The 21,058-nt window shown below is 45.4% G+C and overlaps 1 protein-coding gene across 3 annotated transcripts in view; it reads left to right on the forward strand.

The window, feature by feature from the left end:
• The first annotated feature begins 12,114 nt into the window (after positions 1-12,114).
• LOC120404588 (neuroendocrine protein 7B2) overlaps positions 12,115-21,058 on the forward strand; it is a 75,322-nt gene continuing 66,378 nt past the window's right edge. The window contains exons 1-6 of one of the 3 annotated variants that reach the window (XM_039537386.1): positions 12,115-12,689; positions 17,193-17,263; positions 17,636-17,732; positions 18,937-19,190; positions 19,761-19,921; positions 20,040-20,180. In XM_039537386.1, the coding sequence (XP_039393320.1) occupies positions 12,555-12,689; positions 17,193-17,263; positions 17,636-17,732; positions 18,937-19,190; positions 19,761-19,921; positions 20,040-20,180 (859 nt within the window). In that variant the 5' untranslated portion in view covers positions 12,115-12,554. The remainder of the gene's footprint in view (positions 12,690-17,192; positions 17,264-17,635; positions 17,733-18,936; positions 19,191-19,760; positions 19,922-20,039; positions 20,181-21,058) is intronic. The other 2 variants (XM_039537384.1, XM_039537385.1) reach the window with 2 other exon arrangements.

Raw genomic sequence — 21,058 nt, forward strand, 5'->3', positions numbered from 1 at the left:
CCCCAGTGCACAGAATCATAGAATATTAGGGTTGGAAGGGACCTCGGGAGGTCATCTAGTCTAACCCCCTGCTCAAAGTAGGACCAATCCCCAGATTTTTACCCCAGTTCCCTAAAGGGCCCCCTCAAGGCTTGAACTCACAACCCTGGGTTTAGCAGGCCAGTGCTCAAACCACTGAGCTATCCCTCCTCCCATGAAATAATTGGAGATATACCAATCTCCTAGAACTGGAAGGGACCTTGAAAGGTCATTGAGTCCAGCCCCCTGCCTTCACTAGCAGGACCAAGTACTGATTTTTGCCCCAGCTCCCTAAATAGCCCCCTCAAGGATTGAACTCTCAAGCATCTCCCTCTCCACTTCCTTTGGGGACTCCTGGGCCTTTCTCCTCTCCACCCTTTCTAAAGGCTGTTAGCAATTCTTCTTCTAGGCCCTGTGGTCTCCTGCAATGTCATCCTGAGTCCTCTTTTTTTTCCTTTTTCTTTTCTTCCCCCTCTACTCATTTGGCTCAGGTGTTCTACTGGTGCGGAGGGGGAGACCTAAGGCTGCAGTGATAGCACAGAAGATAAAACAGAGGTATTATGAGCACATTCACTAAAGAAAGCAAAACTCAAGATGCTGAACTCAGTCCCTTGAATTTTTAGTCACTACGTTCTCAATTCTGCTTGTGCCTGCTTATGCACAACACTAGTCATTGCACCAGCCATGCTGAGTATGGCCCGCCAGGGTGGGGGGTAGGAGAAATGAGGAAGGAATGCCTCCGTTGCATGCTTCTAGTATATAGCACAGTTGCACTGAATACTGGCACCACTTTCCATAGGTGGTGGTTTTAATTGATCTCTCGTTCTTGTTTTCAGAGTGGAGAGAGGTAGACAGTGGTGTCCCCCAGGAGTCTGTACTGGGTCCAGTCCTATTCAACATATTCATATATGATCTGGAAAAAGGGATAAACATTTTCAGATGATACAAAACTACTCAAGATAGTTAAGTCCCAGGCAGACTGCGAAGAGCTACAACAGGATCTCCCAAAACTGGGTGACTGGGAAACCAAATGGCAGATGAAATTCAATGTTGATCAATGCAAAGTAATGTACATTGGAAAACATAATCCCAACTATACATCTAAAACATAATCCCAACTATACATCTAAATTAGCTGTTAACACTCAAGAAAGAGATCTTGGTGTCATTGTGGTTAGTTCCCTGAAAACATCCACTTAATGTGCAGGGGGAGTCAAAAAAGCAAACAGAATGTTGTGAATCATTAAGAAAGGGATAGGTAAGATAGAAAATATCATATTGCCTCTATATAAATCCATGGTACGCCCACATCTTGAATACTGCATATAGATGTGGTTGCCCCATCTCAAAAAAGATATATTGGAATTAGAAAAGGTTCAGAAAAGGGCAACAAAAATTACTAGGGGTATGGAATGGCTGCCATAAGAGGAGAGATTAATAAGACTGGGACTTTTCAGCTTGGAAAAGAGACGACTAAGGGAGGGATATGAGTGAGGTTTATAAAATCATGACGGGTGTGGAGAAAGTAAATAGGGAAGTGTTATTTACTCCTTCTCATAACACAAGAACTAGGGATCACCAAATGAAATGAATAGGCAACAGATTTAAAACAAACAAAAGTAAGTATTTTTTCACACAACACACAGTCAACCTATGGAACTCTTCGCCAGAGTATGTTGTGAGGGTCAAGACTATAACAGGGTTCAGAAAAGAACTAGATAAGTTTATGGAGGATAGGTCCATCAATGGCTATTAGCCAGCCTGGACAGGGATGGTGTCCCTAGCCTCTGTTTGCCAGAAACTGGGAATGGGCAACGGGATGGATCACTTGATGATTACCTGTTCTGTTCATTCCCTTTGGGGCACCAGATATTGGCCACTGTCAGAAGACAGGATACTGAGCTAGATGGACCTTTGGTCTGACCCAGTAAGGCCATTCTTATGGTATTATGAGGTTAACAAAAGCAGAGAGAACACTGCCTTTGAGCTCAATGCTGCTGGTGTCTCAAAGCCACCTGGGCTCATATGCTGCTAGCCTGTGTGCTGCAATGGTGCCTACTGAAGTTATCGCTGAGTGGCGGGGGAAAGTGTGTTATTGCAATGGAAGAAATAAGGCAGCCCTCCCTAGACACGTTTGGCAGAGGATTGCAGAGTACCTCCATAGAACTTTCATTGATCTCAGGAGGATTCCAGGGACCTCCCTGTGTACATAAGCAAACTGCTCCACATGGCACCCCCTCCCTAACTCTAGAGAGGAATGAAAAGCAGATAGCTGCTCTACCTCTCTTGGTTGTACCACTGCCTCGTCTAGCACAAGAATATTAATATAAAAATCAAGATTCTGTCCTGCTACTTTGCAGGGGGACAATCTTGTGGATGACAATTTATCTACATTCTTACCTGAGATTCCTTCTCTTGCATTGGGCTCAAGTGGCTGTACTGTGATCAAAAAAAGGTCCTGGTTTACCGTGGAGCTAGAGCCCTTAATTGCCTGTCCCTCATACTCCTCCTTCCTCATCCACCATTTCCTCCTACTTGGTGTTCATGACAGGGCTTGTGATTCAGGTTCCTTGGAGGTATCCACAGTGCTGTTGGGGATGGTGGGGTCTCCGCTGAGGATGGCTTGAAGCTCTTAGTAAAAGTGGTAGGTCTGCAGCTTGGCCCTGGATCAATTATTGGCCTTCTGATATGCCTAATGCAGCTCTTTGACTTTCATGAGCCACTGCTGCTGGTCCCTGTCATAGCCCTTCTCCTGCATCCCCTGAGCAATCTGCTTGCAGGTGTTGACGTTTCTACAGCGGATTCAGAGCTGTGCCTGCACAGCCTTTTCTCCCCACAGACCCAGGAGATCCAGTATCTTGTGTCTACCCCAGACAGGAGTATGTTTGGAGTGTGTAGCTGGCATGATCAGCTGGACAGTTGTGCTCACCAAGCCGGGCAATCAGGAAAAGGAATTTTAAACGTTTGTGGGACATTTTGGGTGGAGGGGAGGAGAGGTTGGTTGGGCTTCCAAGTCTCTGAGACACCTGGGCAGTGGCATTCACAATGGTGACCAGAGCAGAATAAGGCATTGTGGGACAGCTGCTGGAGGACAGTTAGTCATGTCAACCCTAACCCAGTGTCTACATTTGTGCCGCAGTGACCGAAGTACATTGACTATGACACTACACCACTTGGGGACGTAGTGTTACTATGTCAGCATAATGGGGCACTTACAGTGGTGAGAGACAAATTTAAGTAGACATGTGCACAGTTAGGTCAACATAGGTTGATGCAAGGCAACTTAATTTTGTGGTGTAGACAAGGCCTCGATAAACAAGAGACAGAGGAAAGGGATGTAACTAACAAGCTTTTTGAACAATATGGTGGGCAGCAAATGCCACAGTAATGCCATTGTTTTTCTTTTTGGGGGCGGGGGTGGAGGGATACATGACAGGAGGAAGCCTTGCTGGGGAAAAAAATAGATAAGAGACAAAGAAGGGCAGTGGGGGTAAGTGGAGTGGGGAAAGGAGAAAATGGGATGGACAGGGGAAATGAGGTTGAGATGAAGATATTGAGGGAGGGGATGGAATGGAGTGTGAGCAAATTGCCAAGCAGTGTTGGGGAAAATACTAAGAGTGAAAACTATTAAACAATTGGACAGAATGTTGTCAGTGTCTAAAGGTGCCTGTGGCAGCTGCTTTTCTCAGCTCCTGGGGGCTGAATTTCTGGGTGGCCTCTCCCAGCAGTTCATTTTTGAGTTCACATCCTAGCGCCTAGGCTCTCTTCTGCACGGTTCTGGGTAACCTGGCTGTGTTTAAGCTGCCCTCTCCATGATCTCTGCTCCTATTGGCTGAGGACCTGCCAGGAACTGTTAATCTGAGTAGTTGTTGTGGTGAGACCATTAAATCTGCAAAATCATATATTTCATCAGGCCAAGATTCTCAAAAGCACATAATCTTGGGGTCCCAACTTGACAGCTTAGACCTGATTTTCAAAAAGTTCTGTACACTTAGGGCATGTCTACACTGTAGTTAAAAACCTGTGGCTGGCCTGTGCTAGCTGACTCAGGCTCAACGGGCTGTTTAATTGCAGTGTAGGCATTTGGGGCCTGGGCTGGAGATGGGTTCTAGGACCCTGTGAGGTGGGAGGCTTCCAGAATTCAGGCTGCAGCCAGAGCCCATCTACACTGCAACTAAACAGCTCCTTAGCCCAACCCTGGGTCAGCTGACATGGACCAGCCATGGGTTTGTAATTGCAGTGTAGACATACCCTTAGGGTGAAATCCTGTCTCCACTGAGCTCAGGAGTCTTCTCATTCTCTCCAGTGGAGAGTGGAATTTCCTCCCTGGCCTCTTAAAAAAAGGCCCTTGAAGGTGTCTGAAGTTGAGCTCCTAAAATCATTAATCACCTCTGAAAATTTAGGCCAAAGTGCTTGTTTTATCTCTTGTCTACTTCTAACTTCTTAGATTTATTTTCTTGAAACAAAGTGGGTGAGGTAACATTGGACCAACTTCTACTAGTGAAAGAGACAAGCTTTTGAGCTTACAGAGTTTTCTTGCAAGTCTGGGAAAGGTACGAAGTGTGACAGTTAAGTACAAGGTGAAACAAATAGTTTAACATAAGTAGCCTGACACTTATTATAATAGACCATTGAAGGGGAAGTGGCCAGTTAACACCCCATAGGACAAAAAGGGGGGTTAGTGGCTTACAGATTTGTTGTAATAAGCATTAAATTCAGTGTCTTCAGTAACACCAAGACTTTTAGGGTCTAGCAATGTTATGAGTTTATGCTCGCAGGCTTTTTCTCTTGAAGGGGTTGTGCAGGTTTCCTTTGACAATGAGGACTGAAAGGTCAGATATGGAGCGATCACTTTGTGAAAACTATTCACCCACGGGTGAAATGGATCTATTGGGTTTCCAGGAAATGGGGGGCGGCGCGACCCATATCACTAAACCCCCCCCCAGCTAGAGGGTGCACAGAGCAGAGAAGAAACACTAATTGGGGGGGGGGACAAAAAAAAAGAACAGGGACAGGAGTGCGGTCAAAGGGTCATAAGAAGGGAGCCTGACGGTGACACCGATGGTGGGTTTTTGTCTTTGATCACTTTGCTGTGAGTTCATTGCTAATATATGGCTTGGATGGGCGAGGCAGAACTGCAAAAGTTTTATTACATTTTTTTCAGATCAGAGCTCCCTCTTGTGTGTGTCTTGACTATTGCAGTAAACTGGAATTGATCATTCTCATTTGGGTTCATGTTATTTGTGTATCTTTAGTTTGTTTTAAAGATTATTTCTGGAATCGGAAGCTTAGTGGACATGTTAGTGAATAATCACTAACTACAGTTACATCTGCAAATGCTTATGTAATCTGGGGGGGAGGGGCTGATCTGAAGTTTATAATAAATTTCTGCTGTAAATTCTTACAGGCTGGAAATGTCTTGATTAGTCTCCTAATCCAGCAGTTCCCAAACTGTGGGTCAAGACCCCATTTTAATGGAGTCGCTAGGGCTGGTGTTAGTCTCACTGGAACCTGGGGCTGAAGCTAAACCCCAAGCCCTGCCACCAGGAGCTGCAGCCAAAGCCCAAGCAAGGGCTTCAGCCCTGGGTGGCAGGGCTCTGGCTGCAGCTTCAGCCCCCCATCCTGGGCGGTGGGGCTTGAGCTTCAGCCCCACCTGGTGTGGCTCAGGCTATCACCCCACTGCCTGGAGCTCAAGCTCTTGAGCTTCGGCTTCCGCCCCTTCCCTCCCTTGCTTCAGCCCTACGCAGAGGGGTGGGAAGAGGCATATAGTAGTTTTTATTGTCAGAAGGGGGTCGTGGTGCAATGAAGTTTGAAAACCACTGTGGACCTAATCTAGCAGGTACAATCAAAAGTAAGAGATGTAGAATATATAGCCCATTTCCCTGTTAACGCAGGATTGTTTCCTGTAATTGGTCCGATATAATTTTAGCTTTTGCAAGCAGGGGGTCTTGCACCATTTCTGTTGGTAGAACTCCTAACAGAACAGACTGTTGAGAAGCCTCCCAAATGTAGCCTGATGTTCCCTTTTTTTTTTTTTGGTTCCACTTTATTTCTCAGTGCACCATACTATTCTTCCTTGGTGTTTGCAACTTTAAGTAGTGGTAGACCCGTTGGTGTTCCTTCAAGGGAGCTCATAATGCAGTTAGGCAGCTTCAGTATTTTGGATACCAATAAAGGATTTATTACTAGAACTGGTCTGATAACTACTGAGCTGGGTGTGTGCAGGCAGGTTCATTAACATCTGGAGCAGAGATTCCCCCATCATGCAGTGCTTCTCTGCTTTTCTGGTCCCAGAGTTCAGTGCAGTTCTTGCCTTGGAATCTCTGTTCTCCATTCTGTATGCTAATGAAGATGCTTCCCTGTCCCATCTTCCATGCAAATGAGGCTAGGGGAGTTGCCTTAATCCTGTCACCCTTGTCCACAGGGGTTTAGGTGTGTCTTTCATTGTCTTTTCATTTCTTTTTGTAAGTCAGTCTTCTGATCGGTTTTGATTCGAGCAGAGAGTGGGCGATGTCCTTCCTGAGTCAGACAGGCTGGATACTGCGTGCACCCTGGTTCCCCAAGAACACAGAGCTGACAGGTAACATGGAGATTAGCAAAAATAAAACATCAAGATCCAAGCATTTAGAATTAATTGGGAAGGAAGGTGTCAGTGACAAAGTTACAGAAGGTTTGAAAAAGATGCCAAGAATGAAGGACCAGCGAAAATGCTTCTAAGAAAGGCAATTAGGTTGTAAGGCGGGAGCCTTTTACAAAGAATCCATTGTGGAAGAAACAAGGTGCTGGTGGGGTGTACATGAAGGGGAAAGACGTAGGCCCACCTTGTCTCCCTTTTGGATGTTTCTTTTGTGTTCTTAATTGGGATAATAGTTCAATGGCTTTTCCTACTTTTTGATGTAAAGCCTTCTTGAGGTGAATTAGATCTTCTATACAAGAGTTGTACTGATTTTGCTAAATCAGTTTAGGAACAGATTTAGGGCTAAGGGCTTGGCTACACTTGCAAGTTGCAGCGCTGGTAGAGGCTTTCCAGCGCTGCACACACACCCACACACCACACCTGCAGGGCAGCAGCGCTGCAACTCCTGGCTGCAGCTGGCTGTACTGTGGGCCAGGTTGGGGGTGTGTATTGCAGCTGCTGGTGATCGCGCTGCTCTCATCATGTGGACACACACAGCGCTTTTATTGGCCTCCGGGAATAAGAGATATCCCCAGAATGCTTTTTACTAAAATTACTCCTTTTTTTTGTATGCAGCCTGTCTTTGTTTTGTTGTGTTGTGAACCTCCCTCCTTGGGCTCCGTTTCTAGTGAGCCTGCTAATCAGCCTCCTGTTTCAATGTGAATCTCAATCTGAACAAAATCAATCCTCCCTCCTCTGTTGTGAACAGCTCTCTGTGATCCTCCGTCGCCGCTGCTGCTAAAAAAAAACAAAACAAGCTCCCTGTGATCATCTGTACTACCTGGCTGTAAACAAAAAAATCAAATGAGAGGCAGGCAGCACAGCTGGGAGGCGTCGTGGCTGCTGTTTGCAATTAGAGTTAAGACTAAGGGTCAGAAAAAATTCAGTTTTTTTCAAGTCAGGAAGTCACACACACAGTGCTCCCCAAAATCCCCTCTCTCCCCCCCCCCCCCCCCCCCCACACTCCCCCTCCTCCACCCACCCCTTTGAAAAGAACGTTTGCTGGCTTGAATGCTGGGATAGCTGCCATCCCAACAGCGCTGGAAATCAACAGCGCTGGAAATGCTGCAAATGTGGTCACACCACACCAGTGGGCACACACACAGCCACTGCTCCAGCGCTGCTGGAACTACAGCGCGCTGCAAACGCTGCAAACTAAAGCCAGCCAAACAAACTACACTAGCAAAGCTAAAGCACTGCCACCCCTCCCCTCCCTTTTCAGAATATCCCATAGCTCAGTGGTTAAAGCACTCAGACATTGGAAACCCCTGTTCCAAAACTCCCCGCGCCTATCAGACAGATGTGGGGAGTTGAACTGGGCTCTCCCGAACCCCAGACAAGTGTTCTAATCACTGGGCTGAGAGAGTTATAAGATGACTGTCACCTCCTATCCTATAGATGGCCTCTGAGCACACCTACCAGATTGGGCCCTGCAGGCAAGAAAGGCTCATAGACTTTAAGGTCAGACATGACCGTTGTGATCATCCAGTTGGACCTCCTGTACATTGCAGACTACAGAACCTCACCCACCCACTCCTGAAATAGACCCCTAACCTCTGGCTGAGTTACTGAAGTCCTCAAAGCATGGTTTAAGTAGGGTTGCCAACCCTCCAGGATTGGCCTGGAATCTCCAAGAATTAAAGATTTATTTCTAATTAAACATTATGTCATGAAATCTCCAGGAATATATCCAGTCAAAATTGGCAACCCTAGGTTTAAAGACGTCAAGTTAAAGAGAATTCCTCATTTACACTAGTTTAAACCTTCAAGAGACCTGTGCCTCATGCTGCAGAGGAAGGCAAAAAAAACCCAGGGTCTCTGCCAATCTGACCTGGGGGAAAATTCCTTTTTGGTTCCAAATATGGCGATCAGTAACACCCTGAGCATGTGGGCAAGACCCACCAGGTAGATACCAGGGAAAGAATTCTCTGTAGTAACTCAGAGATCTCCCCATCTAGCATCCCATCTCCAGTAGTTGATTTTTGCTACTGGCAGTCACTGATGGGCCACATGGGTACATGAATGCCCATCTTCCTCCAGTTCATGGGTTGTGCTGGGCTTTAGGCAGGAGACAGACACTCCTCCCTCACTCTGCCTATGCTCAGGGGCAGAAACTTCAGCAAGTAGAGAACTTGTAAAGTGGAAATTTAGGCACCGAGTTAGTTTAGGCAGTAGCCAAATGGGGGTTTTGTGGATTGCAGTGAAACCTTAAATTAGGGTTGCCAACTTTCTAATTCCAGAAAACCAAACACCCTTGTCCCGCTCCTTGCCCTGAGGCCCTACCCCATCCCCTCCCGAGGCCTTGCTCGCTCCATCCCCCATCTCTCCGTCGCTCGGTCACCCTAGTTGCAGGAGACTGCCTGTGCCAGCAGACCTCTCACCCAGCGGGCTGCAGTGCTGCTGTGCCTGGTATGAAGGTTGGGCCCCAGCATGAAGGGCCGGAGGCTGGCCACCTGGCACTGAGGGGGCTCTGCTCTGCCTGGGCCTCAGGCGGCTGGCTGAGTTTTATTGTGTGGTTTTATTGCTTTTTTTATTTTCTCTCTCTGATTATGATGGTGCCCGGGAGGACTCCACTCTTCCAAGGGCTGCCTAAATCACCCAGCTGGGAAGGGAGAAGGGTGGGCTGGAAGGGAAAAGGTGGGGGGCTGGGGGAGGAGGAGAGAGGATGGGGAGGGAAAGAGGCCAAGGATGAGAGCAGGGTGGGAGTGAGAGGGGGCAGTGAAGGAGAGAGGAGGGGTATGGGAGGTGGATAGGGATGCAGGGGTAGCAGAAGGCTACAGACCATTGTTGTTTCCCTACAAAAACCCCTACCCACGCTCAAGTAAGTGTTCTGATGCCTGGATCCAAAATCTGCATCTGTTCCATTGGGACTTCATCTTCTCCTGACTGATAGTGCTGGGGGCTCTGCCTGTCTCCAGACCCTCAGCTACCACCACCACCTGGGAACCCTGACTGGTTCAAGCTTCACAGAGTGGTGAGAACCCAACTCTCGCTCTCTTCCCCCACCCCCTCTAGGTATAGCTTTCTAACCCTGATTTGTATGATCAGATATAGTTTTCTAAACCTGACTTTTTTTGTAATCCAATTTAAGCTATATTTAATGTTGTAACTGTTTTGTTTGTTTGGCTCATCTTGTATGGCTATTATCTGGCAATAAATAACTTTTACGGTTAAGCTGGTTGCTTCCCTCTCTCTTGTTTTTGGCTTCCCCATTTGCTCTGCAGCAACATTCCTCTTACCTAAGCTAAAGATCCCTGTAGCAGCCAAAAATCCTGAGGGGTTTGCTCATCAAGTGGGTTACCACCAAAACAACTGTAACATGAAAGTGGGGATAGGGACGTGCTGAATCTGTGGCATAGGAGGGTGGCATCTTGGAAGTGCTGCTCGACCCAGCCTGCTAAGTCCAGGGACATAAGGGGTCAGTGTGGGAGTGCTGATTGATCTGGTCCGCTCAGACACACTCTGTTAATGTGTGTGTTCATTTGATGCTGGGACTGGAGGAACCCAGCCCTGGGGAACCTAGGTCCTGCCCGATAGCTCCATTGGGAGGGAACTTGCAAAAGGGAGAAGTAGAGCTCCCTATGAAAACACAAGTAGTACATTGATAGAATTATAGACCCCCCCCCCCAAAAGAGTAACCCTAATAAATGAGCATACCCCAAAGCAGTGGGCAAATCTGGTAACAATGTCTTCCAGAGACCACAGTTTGGGTGGTATTTCTATACAAAACACAGAACCCTTCTCCCCTTCCCCAACTGTTGGAGGATGGGTAAACATGATAGCTTTGTTCAAATGCTGCACAGATCACAAGGCAGGACTACACTGTGTCACTAATTCAGATAAATGTGATACGCCCATATGTGGAAAGTATAAGTCTAGACAAATTTAGGAATACACCATGCCAAACAGACCAGTAATGCATATAGCTTGGACTGTATCTGTGATAGCTGGATGTACTAGATGCCCCTACATGGTACAAGTGACACAGCACATGAAAAGGAAATTTCTTCCCAACTCTATCTGGTCCCATAATGGAACGGCAGCTTACCTTACAACATTTCTCATAGAATGCATCTCCTGTTAAATTACTTATGTAAACGTCTTAAGAAAAGTGGCAACTGACATGGTTTGTTTCCCACCCTGTCACACCATTTGAATTACTGAAGGGAAATCAATCAATTATGTAAATTTACCTTCTGACAGTCTGCAAAAATGGCAAAATTCCCCACACTTTTCTAATGTTTTTCAACAGCTCTATTTTTTTTAAGATACATGCCCGAGTTAGTGCAAGAGAGAAGGTGGGAGATTAAAGGTTTAAAACAGACACAAGGAGAGGTAAAGAGAAAACAAATGAGTTCATCTCTACACTTTTCTCCCTCAATTTAAGAGCACAAGAGAGTCATACCACACTTGTTTAAGAGGTGAGATTATCTGGTGTTTTATATCCATGCCTCCTGTGTTTATGGATAAAATGAAGTGTCTCAGAGCATGTGTGGTTGTTTTAAGTTGAAAGATCTCAGCCACTGGAAAACACTTGACAGATCTTCAAAGGGGAAAAACAGAACTAGTGGTCCATTTTTAGAAATAGTTCTCCCTCTCACCTTCTGATCAAATGTTGGGAATGGGCCATATCCACCATGATTGAATTGGCCTTGTTAGCACTGACCCCCTTCCTCCCTCCCCACCCCCTGTGGTAAGGCAACTCCCATCTTTTCATGTGCTGTATATTTACACCTGCCTACTGTATTTTCCACTCCATGCATCTGAAGAAGTGGGTTACAACCCACGAAAGCTTATGCCCAAATAAATTTTGGTCTCTAAGGTGCCACAAGGACTCCCCATTGTTTTTGCTGATACAGACTAACAGGCTACCCCTCTGAAACCTGTTTTTAGAAATGCCTTCCTGCTGCTTGTTGTTGTTTGTAGCGCTTTAGTTACCCAGCCAGCCTTTCCAAAGCGAGCGCTTCCACCATCAGCAAGGGAACTGCGCGTGGTGTGGGGTGTGTGTGGGTGTTTAAACCCACCTCGGCCTGTTCGGAAGTGGGCCGGGGGGGCGCTGCTGACCATGCTCCCTCGCTGCGGCAGGTCGGGCCGAGCCCGGCTCTAGCTCTCCAAAGCTCGGCCTGGGCGCAGTCACCCCCTTACCCGCCTTCGCCCGGCGGCCCTGTTGCTGCGGCGGGGGCAGCTCCGCGGGGATTCGCAGCAGGCCGCCCCACGCACCTAGCGCTGCCGCTGTCATTAGGGGCTGCCCGGAAGCCGGGCTCGCTCAGCCCCGCAGGGCCCTCCGGCCTCGGCCGGCTGGCGCGGGGACAGGGGGCCCGGACTGGCTGGGGAGGCGGGCTGGTTCCCGAGGGGGGGCTGCAGCCCGGTTCAGGCTGACTCAATGCGAAGCTTGCGTCTCCACCACTTCCCCAATAGCGGCCTCTACCGGCTGCCGTAGCCCGCCGCTCCTGTGACTAAGGCGATGACGCTTTAGGTAGCTCCTGCGATCGCCTGAAGATAACCGCGCTTCCTCCGGACTAGCGGCCCGCGCTTGGAACGCCGCATTTCTGGGAGTTTCGGGCGGGGGCTCCGTACACGTTCCCTGCCGCGGCGCCGCGCCCAGCGGAGAGGCGGGACTCAGGCACCTCTCTGGACGCGCATGGCTGGCCGTTGAGCGGCGGGGACCTGAGATTCGAACGGACGCAGCGGGCCAATCAGCGGCGGCGCCGCGGCTGAGCGCTGTGTTTGAGACGCGCAGGGAGGTGGGGACGGTGTGTCCGGGGGGCGGCGTGAGCAGGTCGGGATGGTGGCGAGGGGGTGAGAGGCCGGGCGCGGCTGCGGCCGGAGCAGAGGAGACGCGGGGCGCAGAGGAGCCGGGATGGCGGGGCGCGGCCGCGCCGTAGTGCGCCTGGCGGTGCTGCAGCAGCTGCGGGCCGCGTATGGGATCAAGGTGAAGAGTGGGAGCTGCCGAGGGGCGGCGGCGGCGAAGCAGCCCGGGGCGGCGGCTGGAGAGGTAAGCGGTGCTCCGCTCGGTGATGTGGCCTGCGGAGGGCAGCCGCCTGCTGGCCTGGGGACACCCCGGGCAGCAGCCGGGGCCCTGAGATGTGGGTAACCCCAGTTAGGGTTACCACCTGGCTGATTGTTTGATGGATTTGCTAGTTGCCAGAAAAATAAGTTAATTGGTCAAGTTTTCTTTTATGTGGGTCTAAAAATTTGGACTATTCGTAGATTCATAGACTCTAGGACTGGAAGGGGCCTCGAGAGGTCATCGAGTCCAGTTCCCTGCCCTCATGGCAGGACCAATTAATACTGTCTACACCATCCCTGATTATCATCACACTACACGGGGATATCTAACGTTAAAAGTTTTTTGGGTCCAGCTAAAGAAGCTGCAGTGTTCCCACTTGTGCAGTTTAAGCAATAATAGATCAAAACTGCTGAATATACAGTTGCTGTCTGCCCACCAACAAGAAAACACATCGCCCATGTGTCTGAGAGTGGGTTTGGGTCATGCAAGACGTGGGACGTATATTAAATAATGGAAGATCAGGGCAATGGTGCCAGTGATCCTATTACATCTCCTGGGGGGAGGGGAGCTCACATCAGAAACTGCACATTCAGTGCAACTACAAAGACTAGCTGGCAAAATGTGCTGATAAAAAGCAACTGCCTTATTGTGATGTTATCAAGCTTATCTATATATGTTATCTCACTAGATAATATAAGTGGCTGTTGAAGGTGGGCTTGCCTTGGGGTTGGGGTTGTGGTAGGCTTGCTTTGTGGGGGGAGGGAAGTACTGGGTTTTTTGGATTTCAGAAGTGATAACCTTAACCATTCTTGGTGCTGTATAAATAGAGCTGTAGTGGCGAAACAGGCTGTGCGTGGTGAAACAGAGGGTGATTATGTGCTACAAGGTATAAACTGGTCACTCACTGAAGGTGTCAGAAAAAAACTTCTTTAATACTTGCATCTGGAGAGGTACAATAAGTGGGTTTTCCCATTCTCTGAACTGGTTACTGCAGCAGTCAGTCAGTTAATATCAATGGTGTGATTTGGTAAAGTGACGAGTGTGTAACTGCTGATATGCCCTCCTGGGATCTCTGCATGTTGCAAGGCAGAAAGATCTGGAAAGAGGAACTGCACTCTTAAATTAGTGCTTGCTTCCACAGTACTTAATATTTTCAGTGATGCCAAGTGTGCCAAAGGTGCTGTTGTATATTGCCAGTTTGGTAAGCACTTTTTGCATTTTAAGTGCTTTATCATCTCTGATTCTAAATGAAATTTTCTGCCATTTGTCTCATCTAATCAGAGTACATAGCTGCTGTACTATTACCCATTACTGTGTCTCTTTTCCAATTATTTGATTATCTGTACTCTAGCATTGAGAGGCTTTTCTTTGCATAATGACTGTACAGTTTCTTAATATTAAATATAATAAATGTTCTTGCACTTTGAATGCACTTCAGTATAACCTGAAAGTGAACTTTAAAGTGTTTGGGCTGAGTTCTAGTGTAGTCTATTGTTACTAACTCTTCAGAAGTACATCCTCAGGATATTCTATTATTTGGTACCAAACCCTACTCTCCATGTCTAAAATAGAATTTGTAACTCTCACATTAATAACCAGAAATGGATTTACTCTAAAAATTTAGATACTCTGAATATATTTTAAAAGAAAACAATTCCTTTCTCTCAGTATTTAGGTCAACATAAAGATATCATAATGCAAGTAACACTGTAAGATATCAGCTTGTGTGGGGTTATGGAAGTCAAAGCACAATGTTCTGTGATTACTCAAATGCCAGTTAACTATATTTAGGGCCTTACCAAATTCATGGCCATGAAAAATGTGCCACAGACAGTGAAATCTGGGTTTTTTTGGTGTGCTTTTACCCTATACTATACAGATTTCACAGGGGGAGACCTGGGTTTCTCAAACTGGGGGTCCTGATCCAAAAGGGATTTGCGGGTGGGGGTGTCAAAGTTATTTTAGGGTAGTCGAGTATTGCCACCCTTACTTTGGCACTGACTTCAGAGCTGGGTGGCCGGAGAGGGGGTGCCCAGCTCTGAAGACAGTGCCCCACCAGCAGTAGTGCAGAAAGGGTGGCAGTATCATAACATGCCATCCTTACTTCTGCGCTGCTGCTGGCAGTGGCTCTGCCTTCAGAGCTGGCCTCTTGGCCAGCAGCCTCCACTCTCCAGCTGCTCAGCTCTGAAAGCAGCACCACCACCTGCAGCAGCACAAAAATAAGGGTAGCAGTTGGAGATGTCGAAAGTAGGATTCTGGGTCCCCGCAGAACTGTATCATGTTTGTGGGTCTGGAGGGGCAAAAGAACGATGCCAACTCTGTCCACATATCTATTCAAGTGACACCATCATAGGACCTAATCACATCAGCCACACCATCAGGGGCTCATTCACCTGTACATCTACCAATGTGATACATGCCATCATGTGCCAGCAATGCCCCTCTGCCATGTACATTGGCCAAACTGGACAGTCTCTACGCAAAAGAATAAATGGACACAAATCTGACATCAGGAATCATAACATTCAAAAACCAGTAGAAGAACACTTTAACCTCTCTGGCCATTCATTAACAGATTTAAAGGTGGCAATTTTGCAACAGAAAAGCTTCAAAAACACACTCCAAGAAGAAACTGCTGAACTTAAATTGATATGCAAACTAGATACTATCAATTTAGGCTTAAATAGAGACTGGGAATGGCTGAGCCATCACACACATTGAATCTATTTCCCCCATGTTAAGTATCTTGTCAAACTGTCTTAAATTGGCTATATTGATTATCACTACAAAAGTTTTTTTTTCTCCTGCTGACAACAGTTCATCTTAATTAATTAGCCTCTTTGAGTTGGTTGGGCAACTCCCACCTTTTCATGTTCTCTGCATGTATATATATCTCCACTATATGTTCCATTCTATGCATCCGATGAAGTGGGCTGTAGCCCAGGAAAGCTTATGCTCAAATACATGTTAGTCTCTAAGGTGCCACAAGTACTCCTCTTCTTTTTAGTATACCTGCTAACTTTTGTGGTTTCACATGGGACATGGGGAAGCTGACTCTAGATAAAGTGCTATAAAATGGGCAAAATAAGCCCATGGAAAATAGGGAGTAATTTTTAATCTTTGTTGTGGTAATTTTGGATGTTATCTGAAATTTATTTACTGTTAAGTATCAGAGGGATAGCCGTGTTAGTCTGGATCTGTAAAAGCAACAAAGAATCCTGTGGCACCTTATAGACTAACAGACGTTCTGCAGCATGAGCTTTCGTGGGTGAATACCCACCAGGGAGGTTGAAGTGTTCTCCTACAGGTTTTTGTATATTGCCATTCCTAATATCTGATTTGTGTCCATTTATCCTTTTCCTTAGAGACTGTCCAGTTTGGCCGATGTACATAGCAGAGGGGCATTGCTGGCATATGATGGCATATATTACATTGGTGGACGTGCAGGTGAATGAACCGGTGATGGTGTGGCTGATCTGGTTAGGTCCTGTGATGGTGTTACTGGTGTAGATATGTGGGCAGAGTTGGCATCGAGGTTTGTTGCATGGGTTGGTTCCTGAGCTAGAGTTACTATGGGGCGGTGTGCAGTTACTGGTGAGAATATGCTTCAGGTTGGCAGGTTGTCTGTGGGCGAGGACTGGCCTGCCACCCAAGGCCTGTGAAAGTGTGGGATCATTCTCCAGGATGGGTTGTAGATCCCTGATGATGCGCTGGAGGGGTTTTAGCTGGGAACTGTATGTGATGGCCAGTGGAGTCCTGTTGGTTTCTTTCTTGGGTTTGTCTTGCAGTAGGAGGCTTCTGGGTACACGTCTGGCTCTGTTGATCTGATTCCAAATCAGATATTAGGAATGGCAATATACAAAAACCTGTAGGAGAACACTTCAACCTCCCTGGCCACACAATAGCAGATCTTAAGGTGGCCATCCTACAGCAAAAAAACTTCAGGACCAGACTTCAAAGAGAAACTGCTGAGCTCCAGTTCATCTGCAAATTTGACACCATCAGCTCAGGATTAAACAAAGACTGTGAATGGCTTGCCAATTACAGAACCAGTTTCTCCTCCCTTGGTTTTCACACCTCAACTGCTAGAACAGGGCCTCATCCTCCCTGACTGAACTAACCTCGTTATCTCTAGCTTGCTTCTTGCTTGCATATATAAACCTGCCCCTGGAAATTTCCACCACTTGCATCTGAAGAAGTGGGTATTCACCCACGAAAGCTCATGCTGCAGAACGTCTGTTAGTCTATAAGGTGCCACAGGATTCTTTGTTATTTACTGTTGTTTACTATTTATTTATAAGTAAGTATCTTTTTAAAGTTCGCAGTGTCCCTTTAACAATTAGTATGACATCAGTTCTTAGCCAGAACTTTTAGATTTCTCTTCAATTCTTGTGTTGTGCTCTATGTATTTGTCTATATTTATGAAAATTGTACTAGGTAAATACTGCATAACTGCTTGAGCAACATTAATTGAGTTTTGTGTTTTAGGGCAAAGTCTTTGGAATATCGCTTCATTCATTACCTCAGTCAGTTGTACCAGAGTATGGAAGTATTCCAAGGTAAGTAAAGATTGTGTGTTTTAAACTGGAACCATACTTACTTTGGGGCTGTCTACGTTATTTACCGCTTTAATTTTGAGTGACATTTTTTTCTTCAACAAAAAAATATTTTTCAAAGTAGAGAGGAATTCCACTATTGCTTTTCTGGGACTGGTCAGGCTTCTCAGGGGAAGGGAATTCTCTCTTGGAAAGAGAGGTTGGAAAACAGACAGGAACCCATAAGGTTATCGCTCACTTGCATTTACTTTCAGTTTCTTACTGTGATTGGAGAAAATTAACATTTTCTAAAATACTATTTTCTGTGACATTATTTATCACAGGACAATTGAACTGTGCAATGATATAAAACATACTGTGACTTTCTTTCCTCAGCTTTCTTGTCGATGCTTGCAAATATTTAGAAGAGCATGTTCACACTGAAGGACTCTTTAGGAAATCTGGATCTTTTGTTCGTTTAAAAACATTAAAGGTATCTTTTTTTTTTTTTCCCCCTCTTGCTTTCAAAGAGTGATTGTATTGGACTTGAGCTACATTTCACCTCAGTGTCTATATGTCTAACTTTCCGATTCTCTTTAGAAGCAATTGTGTTTTGTTCTGGGAGTAGTTGGATCTTTCTGATCACTAGTCACTGGACCCCCTTCACCTCCCTCCAGAAGACAAACTTCAGTTCTTTGTGTATAGTGAAACAACCAAAGAACTGTGTTTTTAGCTTTCTGGAGTGTGAGAGGAAGGGCATGAGAGAAAACCAAAAAAAGGTTTATTTTTAGATATCATGGGAACTTAAACTTGGTAGCTTTCTCTCACAGCAAGGTGGGCGGGGGAGAAACTATAAATCCAGAAATAATAAATAAAAAGTAGCCTTGGCTATGATTTGTCACCAGGTATCATTCTTATATGAAAAAAATGGAGAATTAAAACTGGGACGATTTGAGATAAAAACAAAGTATCTTGTCTGCTATGTGGCATGGGGATTTGGACATGTAACTCCTTGTGTACGATAAGTAGGGCCCTACCCAAATGCACTGTCCATTTTGTCAATTTCACAGTCATGGGAATTTTAAAATCATAAATTTCATGATTTCAGCTCTTTAAATCTGAAATTTCATGGTGGTGTAATTGTAGGGATCCTGACCCAAAAAGGAGTTTGTGTGTGGTGGTGGTGGGGGTTTCTAAGGTTATTGTAGGGGGCATTGCTGTACTGCTACCCTGACTTCTGTACTGTTGCTGACAGTGGCGCTGCCTTCAGAGCTGAGCAGCTGGAGAGTGGCGGCTGCTGGCTGGGAGCCCAGCTCTGAAGGCAGAGCCATCGCCAGCAGCAGTGCAGAAGTACAGGGTCTACAAACTAACAGTCTCCAGCCACCCAGTTTTGAAGGTGGTGTGGAAGTAAGGGTGGCAATGCTGCGACCCTTCTAAAATAACTTTGCTACTCCCCACCCTTGCAACTCCCTTTTGGGTCAGGACCCCTAATTTGAGAAATGCTGGTCTCCCCCAGGAAATCTGTGTATTGTGTGTTTTTTACCCTATACAAGACCAGATTTCATGGTCCGTGACGTGTTTTTCATGGCTGTGAATTTGTTAGGGCCCTAATGATAAGACTACAAATTGGTAAAGATAAGACATGTAATAAATCGCTTTTAAAGGCCTTAACTTATGCTACTTATGAACCATTTCAGAGTCAACTGGATCAAGGTGAAAACTGTCTACCTGCAGCACTGCCATGTGACGTTGCAGGGCTTCTTAAACAGTTCTTTAGAGAGTTACCAGAGCCGATCCTTCCAACTGATCTACAGGAAGCTCTTTTCAAGGCTCAGCACCTAGAAAATGAGGAGAAGAACACTGCCACAGTGCTGCTTTCCTGTCTTGTGGCTGACAGGACAATAGATACTTTGCGATACTTTTTCAACTTTCTCAGAAATGTGTCCCTAAGGTAAGTAGAGAAATATAGGTGTGGTACTTGTAACCAGCTCTGAGAATTCCTATAATATGTCTAAAAACAAAGGAGAGCTGTAACTTTCTCTGGTCAGTATTATGACTATAAATATTCTTAATGACATTCATTTACCAGTAATAATGTAAGCTTTATGTCATCTCCTGACTTTTTTGGGTATATGTCATAGGGTCTTCATGTAACAGGAACTTGACTCCTATTCCAGTTTTCTGGCTGCCATATTCCCATCTCTTCTTTTCCAAAAGAGCAACTAATTTGAGATTACTCCCATCTGGATGATCCTCTTGCTTTTGTGAAAAGTGATCAGCTTTGGAAACTGTTAAGCTAAATAGCATGTATAAGCCATTAACTAGCCTGTTGTGTAAGTGTCTTGACTCTGCCCCTAAATCTTAGTGTGTGTTTTCTCTCACGAATGCAAGTCTTCCACATCAACTAAAAATTTGCATTAGCCTGTTTTCTTTATCCCCACTGCTTATGTTCTGATCAAGAGAGAATGTAAAGACAAAACTGATACTTGCAAGCTCTAATCTTTTCTTTCTTTTTAATAAGATCCAATGAGAACAAAATGGATAGTAGTAATCTGGCAGTGATTTTTGCCCCAAACCTCTTACACTCAAGTGATAATGAAAAGATGTCCGTTAACACAGAAAAAAAGCTTCGTTTGCAGGCTGCTGTTGTGCAAACACTTATTGATCATGCAGCAGATATTGGTAAGATGACAACTGAATAACTTATTGAAATGACTATGCATTAATTTATATTAAATACAAATATGTTTATATAATCATAGTTTCCATTTTTTAAAAATTCTATAAACATCTAATTCAGGACGTGTACCGGAATTTATCCTGGAAAAAATACCTGCTATGTTAGGTATTGATGCTCTTGATTCTAGTCCTTCACTGAAAGGCTATGAAGAAAGTGAATCTCCTAGTCAGTGTAAAAGAAGGAGAAGACGAAGTGTTGGGGGTGAGTACATATACTGAAAATTTGACTGACTGCAGTTCAGTGAGTAAATATAAAAATAAAACTCAACTAAGGGTTTAGTACCATGTAGAAAACTAAATCCACGTATCTCAAGAGGGCCCACTTCTCCCTAAGCACCACAGCCTGCTGTGTCAACTAGCTGTGAAGTTTGCAAAGCTCAGGTTGAAAATGGTGAACTTTTATAAAAGGTTTCACAAAGTTAGAAAACTTCTTAACATTTCATAATTATTGATGTAAAAACCACTAGGTTGTGCAGTCATGCCATAACATTTCTTTTGCATGTCCTCTTCATTCTAACCAAAAAGGTTATTTTCTTTCAAGCTGTGTGTGGCAGGATAAATTTTTAGCTTTTAGCCTCTGGAGACCTGGTTTCAAATCCTATTTTGAGTCGCAAATGAAAATAGTTTTGAGGTGTCTTCCTAGTCTTTAATGAGTGATTGATTGTTCACATAAAACGACCACACAACCTCTGACACAGTTGGCATTTCTGTTCAAGCGTGGGCCAGGCCTGGAATAACACTGGTATTGTAAATTGGAACACACATGCTCTGAGAAAAAGCTTATCCATGTTAAACCTGGCTTTATAGCTAGCTTGCGATTTTTAGTTGCTCGCTTTCATGAGCACTAAAGTCACAGAATTAAATGCACAGGATCTTTCTCTCCAACTATATATTTTATAAAGCTATCAAACTTGACAGAATATGTTGGCTATGAGATACTTCTTCTCCCATGTGTTGCTCACATGAGACGTTCATGTAGCTTGCAAAATGAATACATGGTACAGGATCCACAAATCTAGACAATCACATTGATTGTCTAGGTTAGTAAATTTGATTGCTTAGAGAAATTGATAATTTGGT

The sequence above is a fragment of the Mauremys reevesii genome, linkage group 4 (genome assembly GCF_016161935.1).
Source record: "Mauremys reevesii isolate NIE-2019 linkage group 4, ASM1616193v1, whole genome shotgun sequence".
Taxonomy (NCBI): Eukaryota; Metazoa; Chordata; order Testudines; family Geoemydidae; genus Mauremys; species Mauremys reevesii.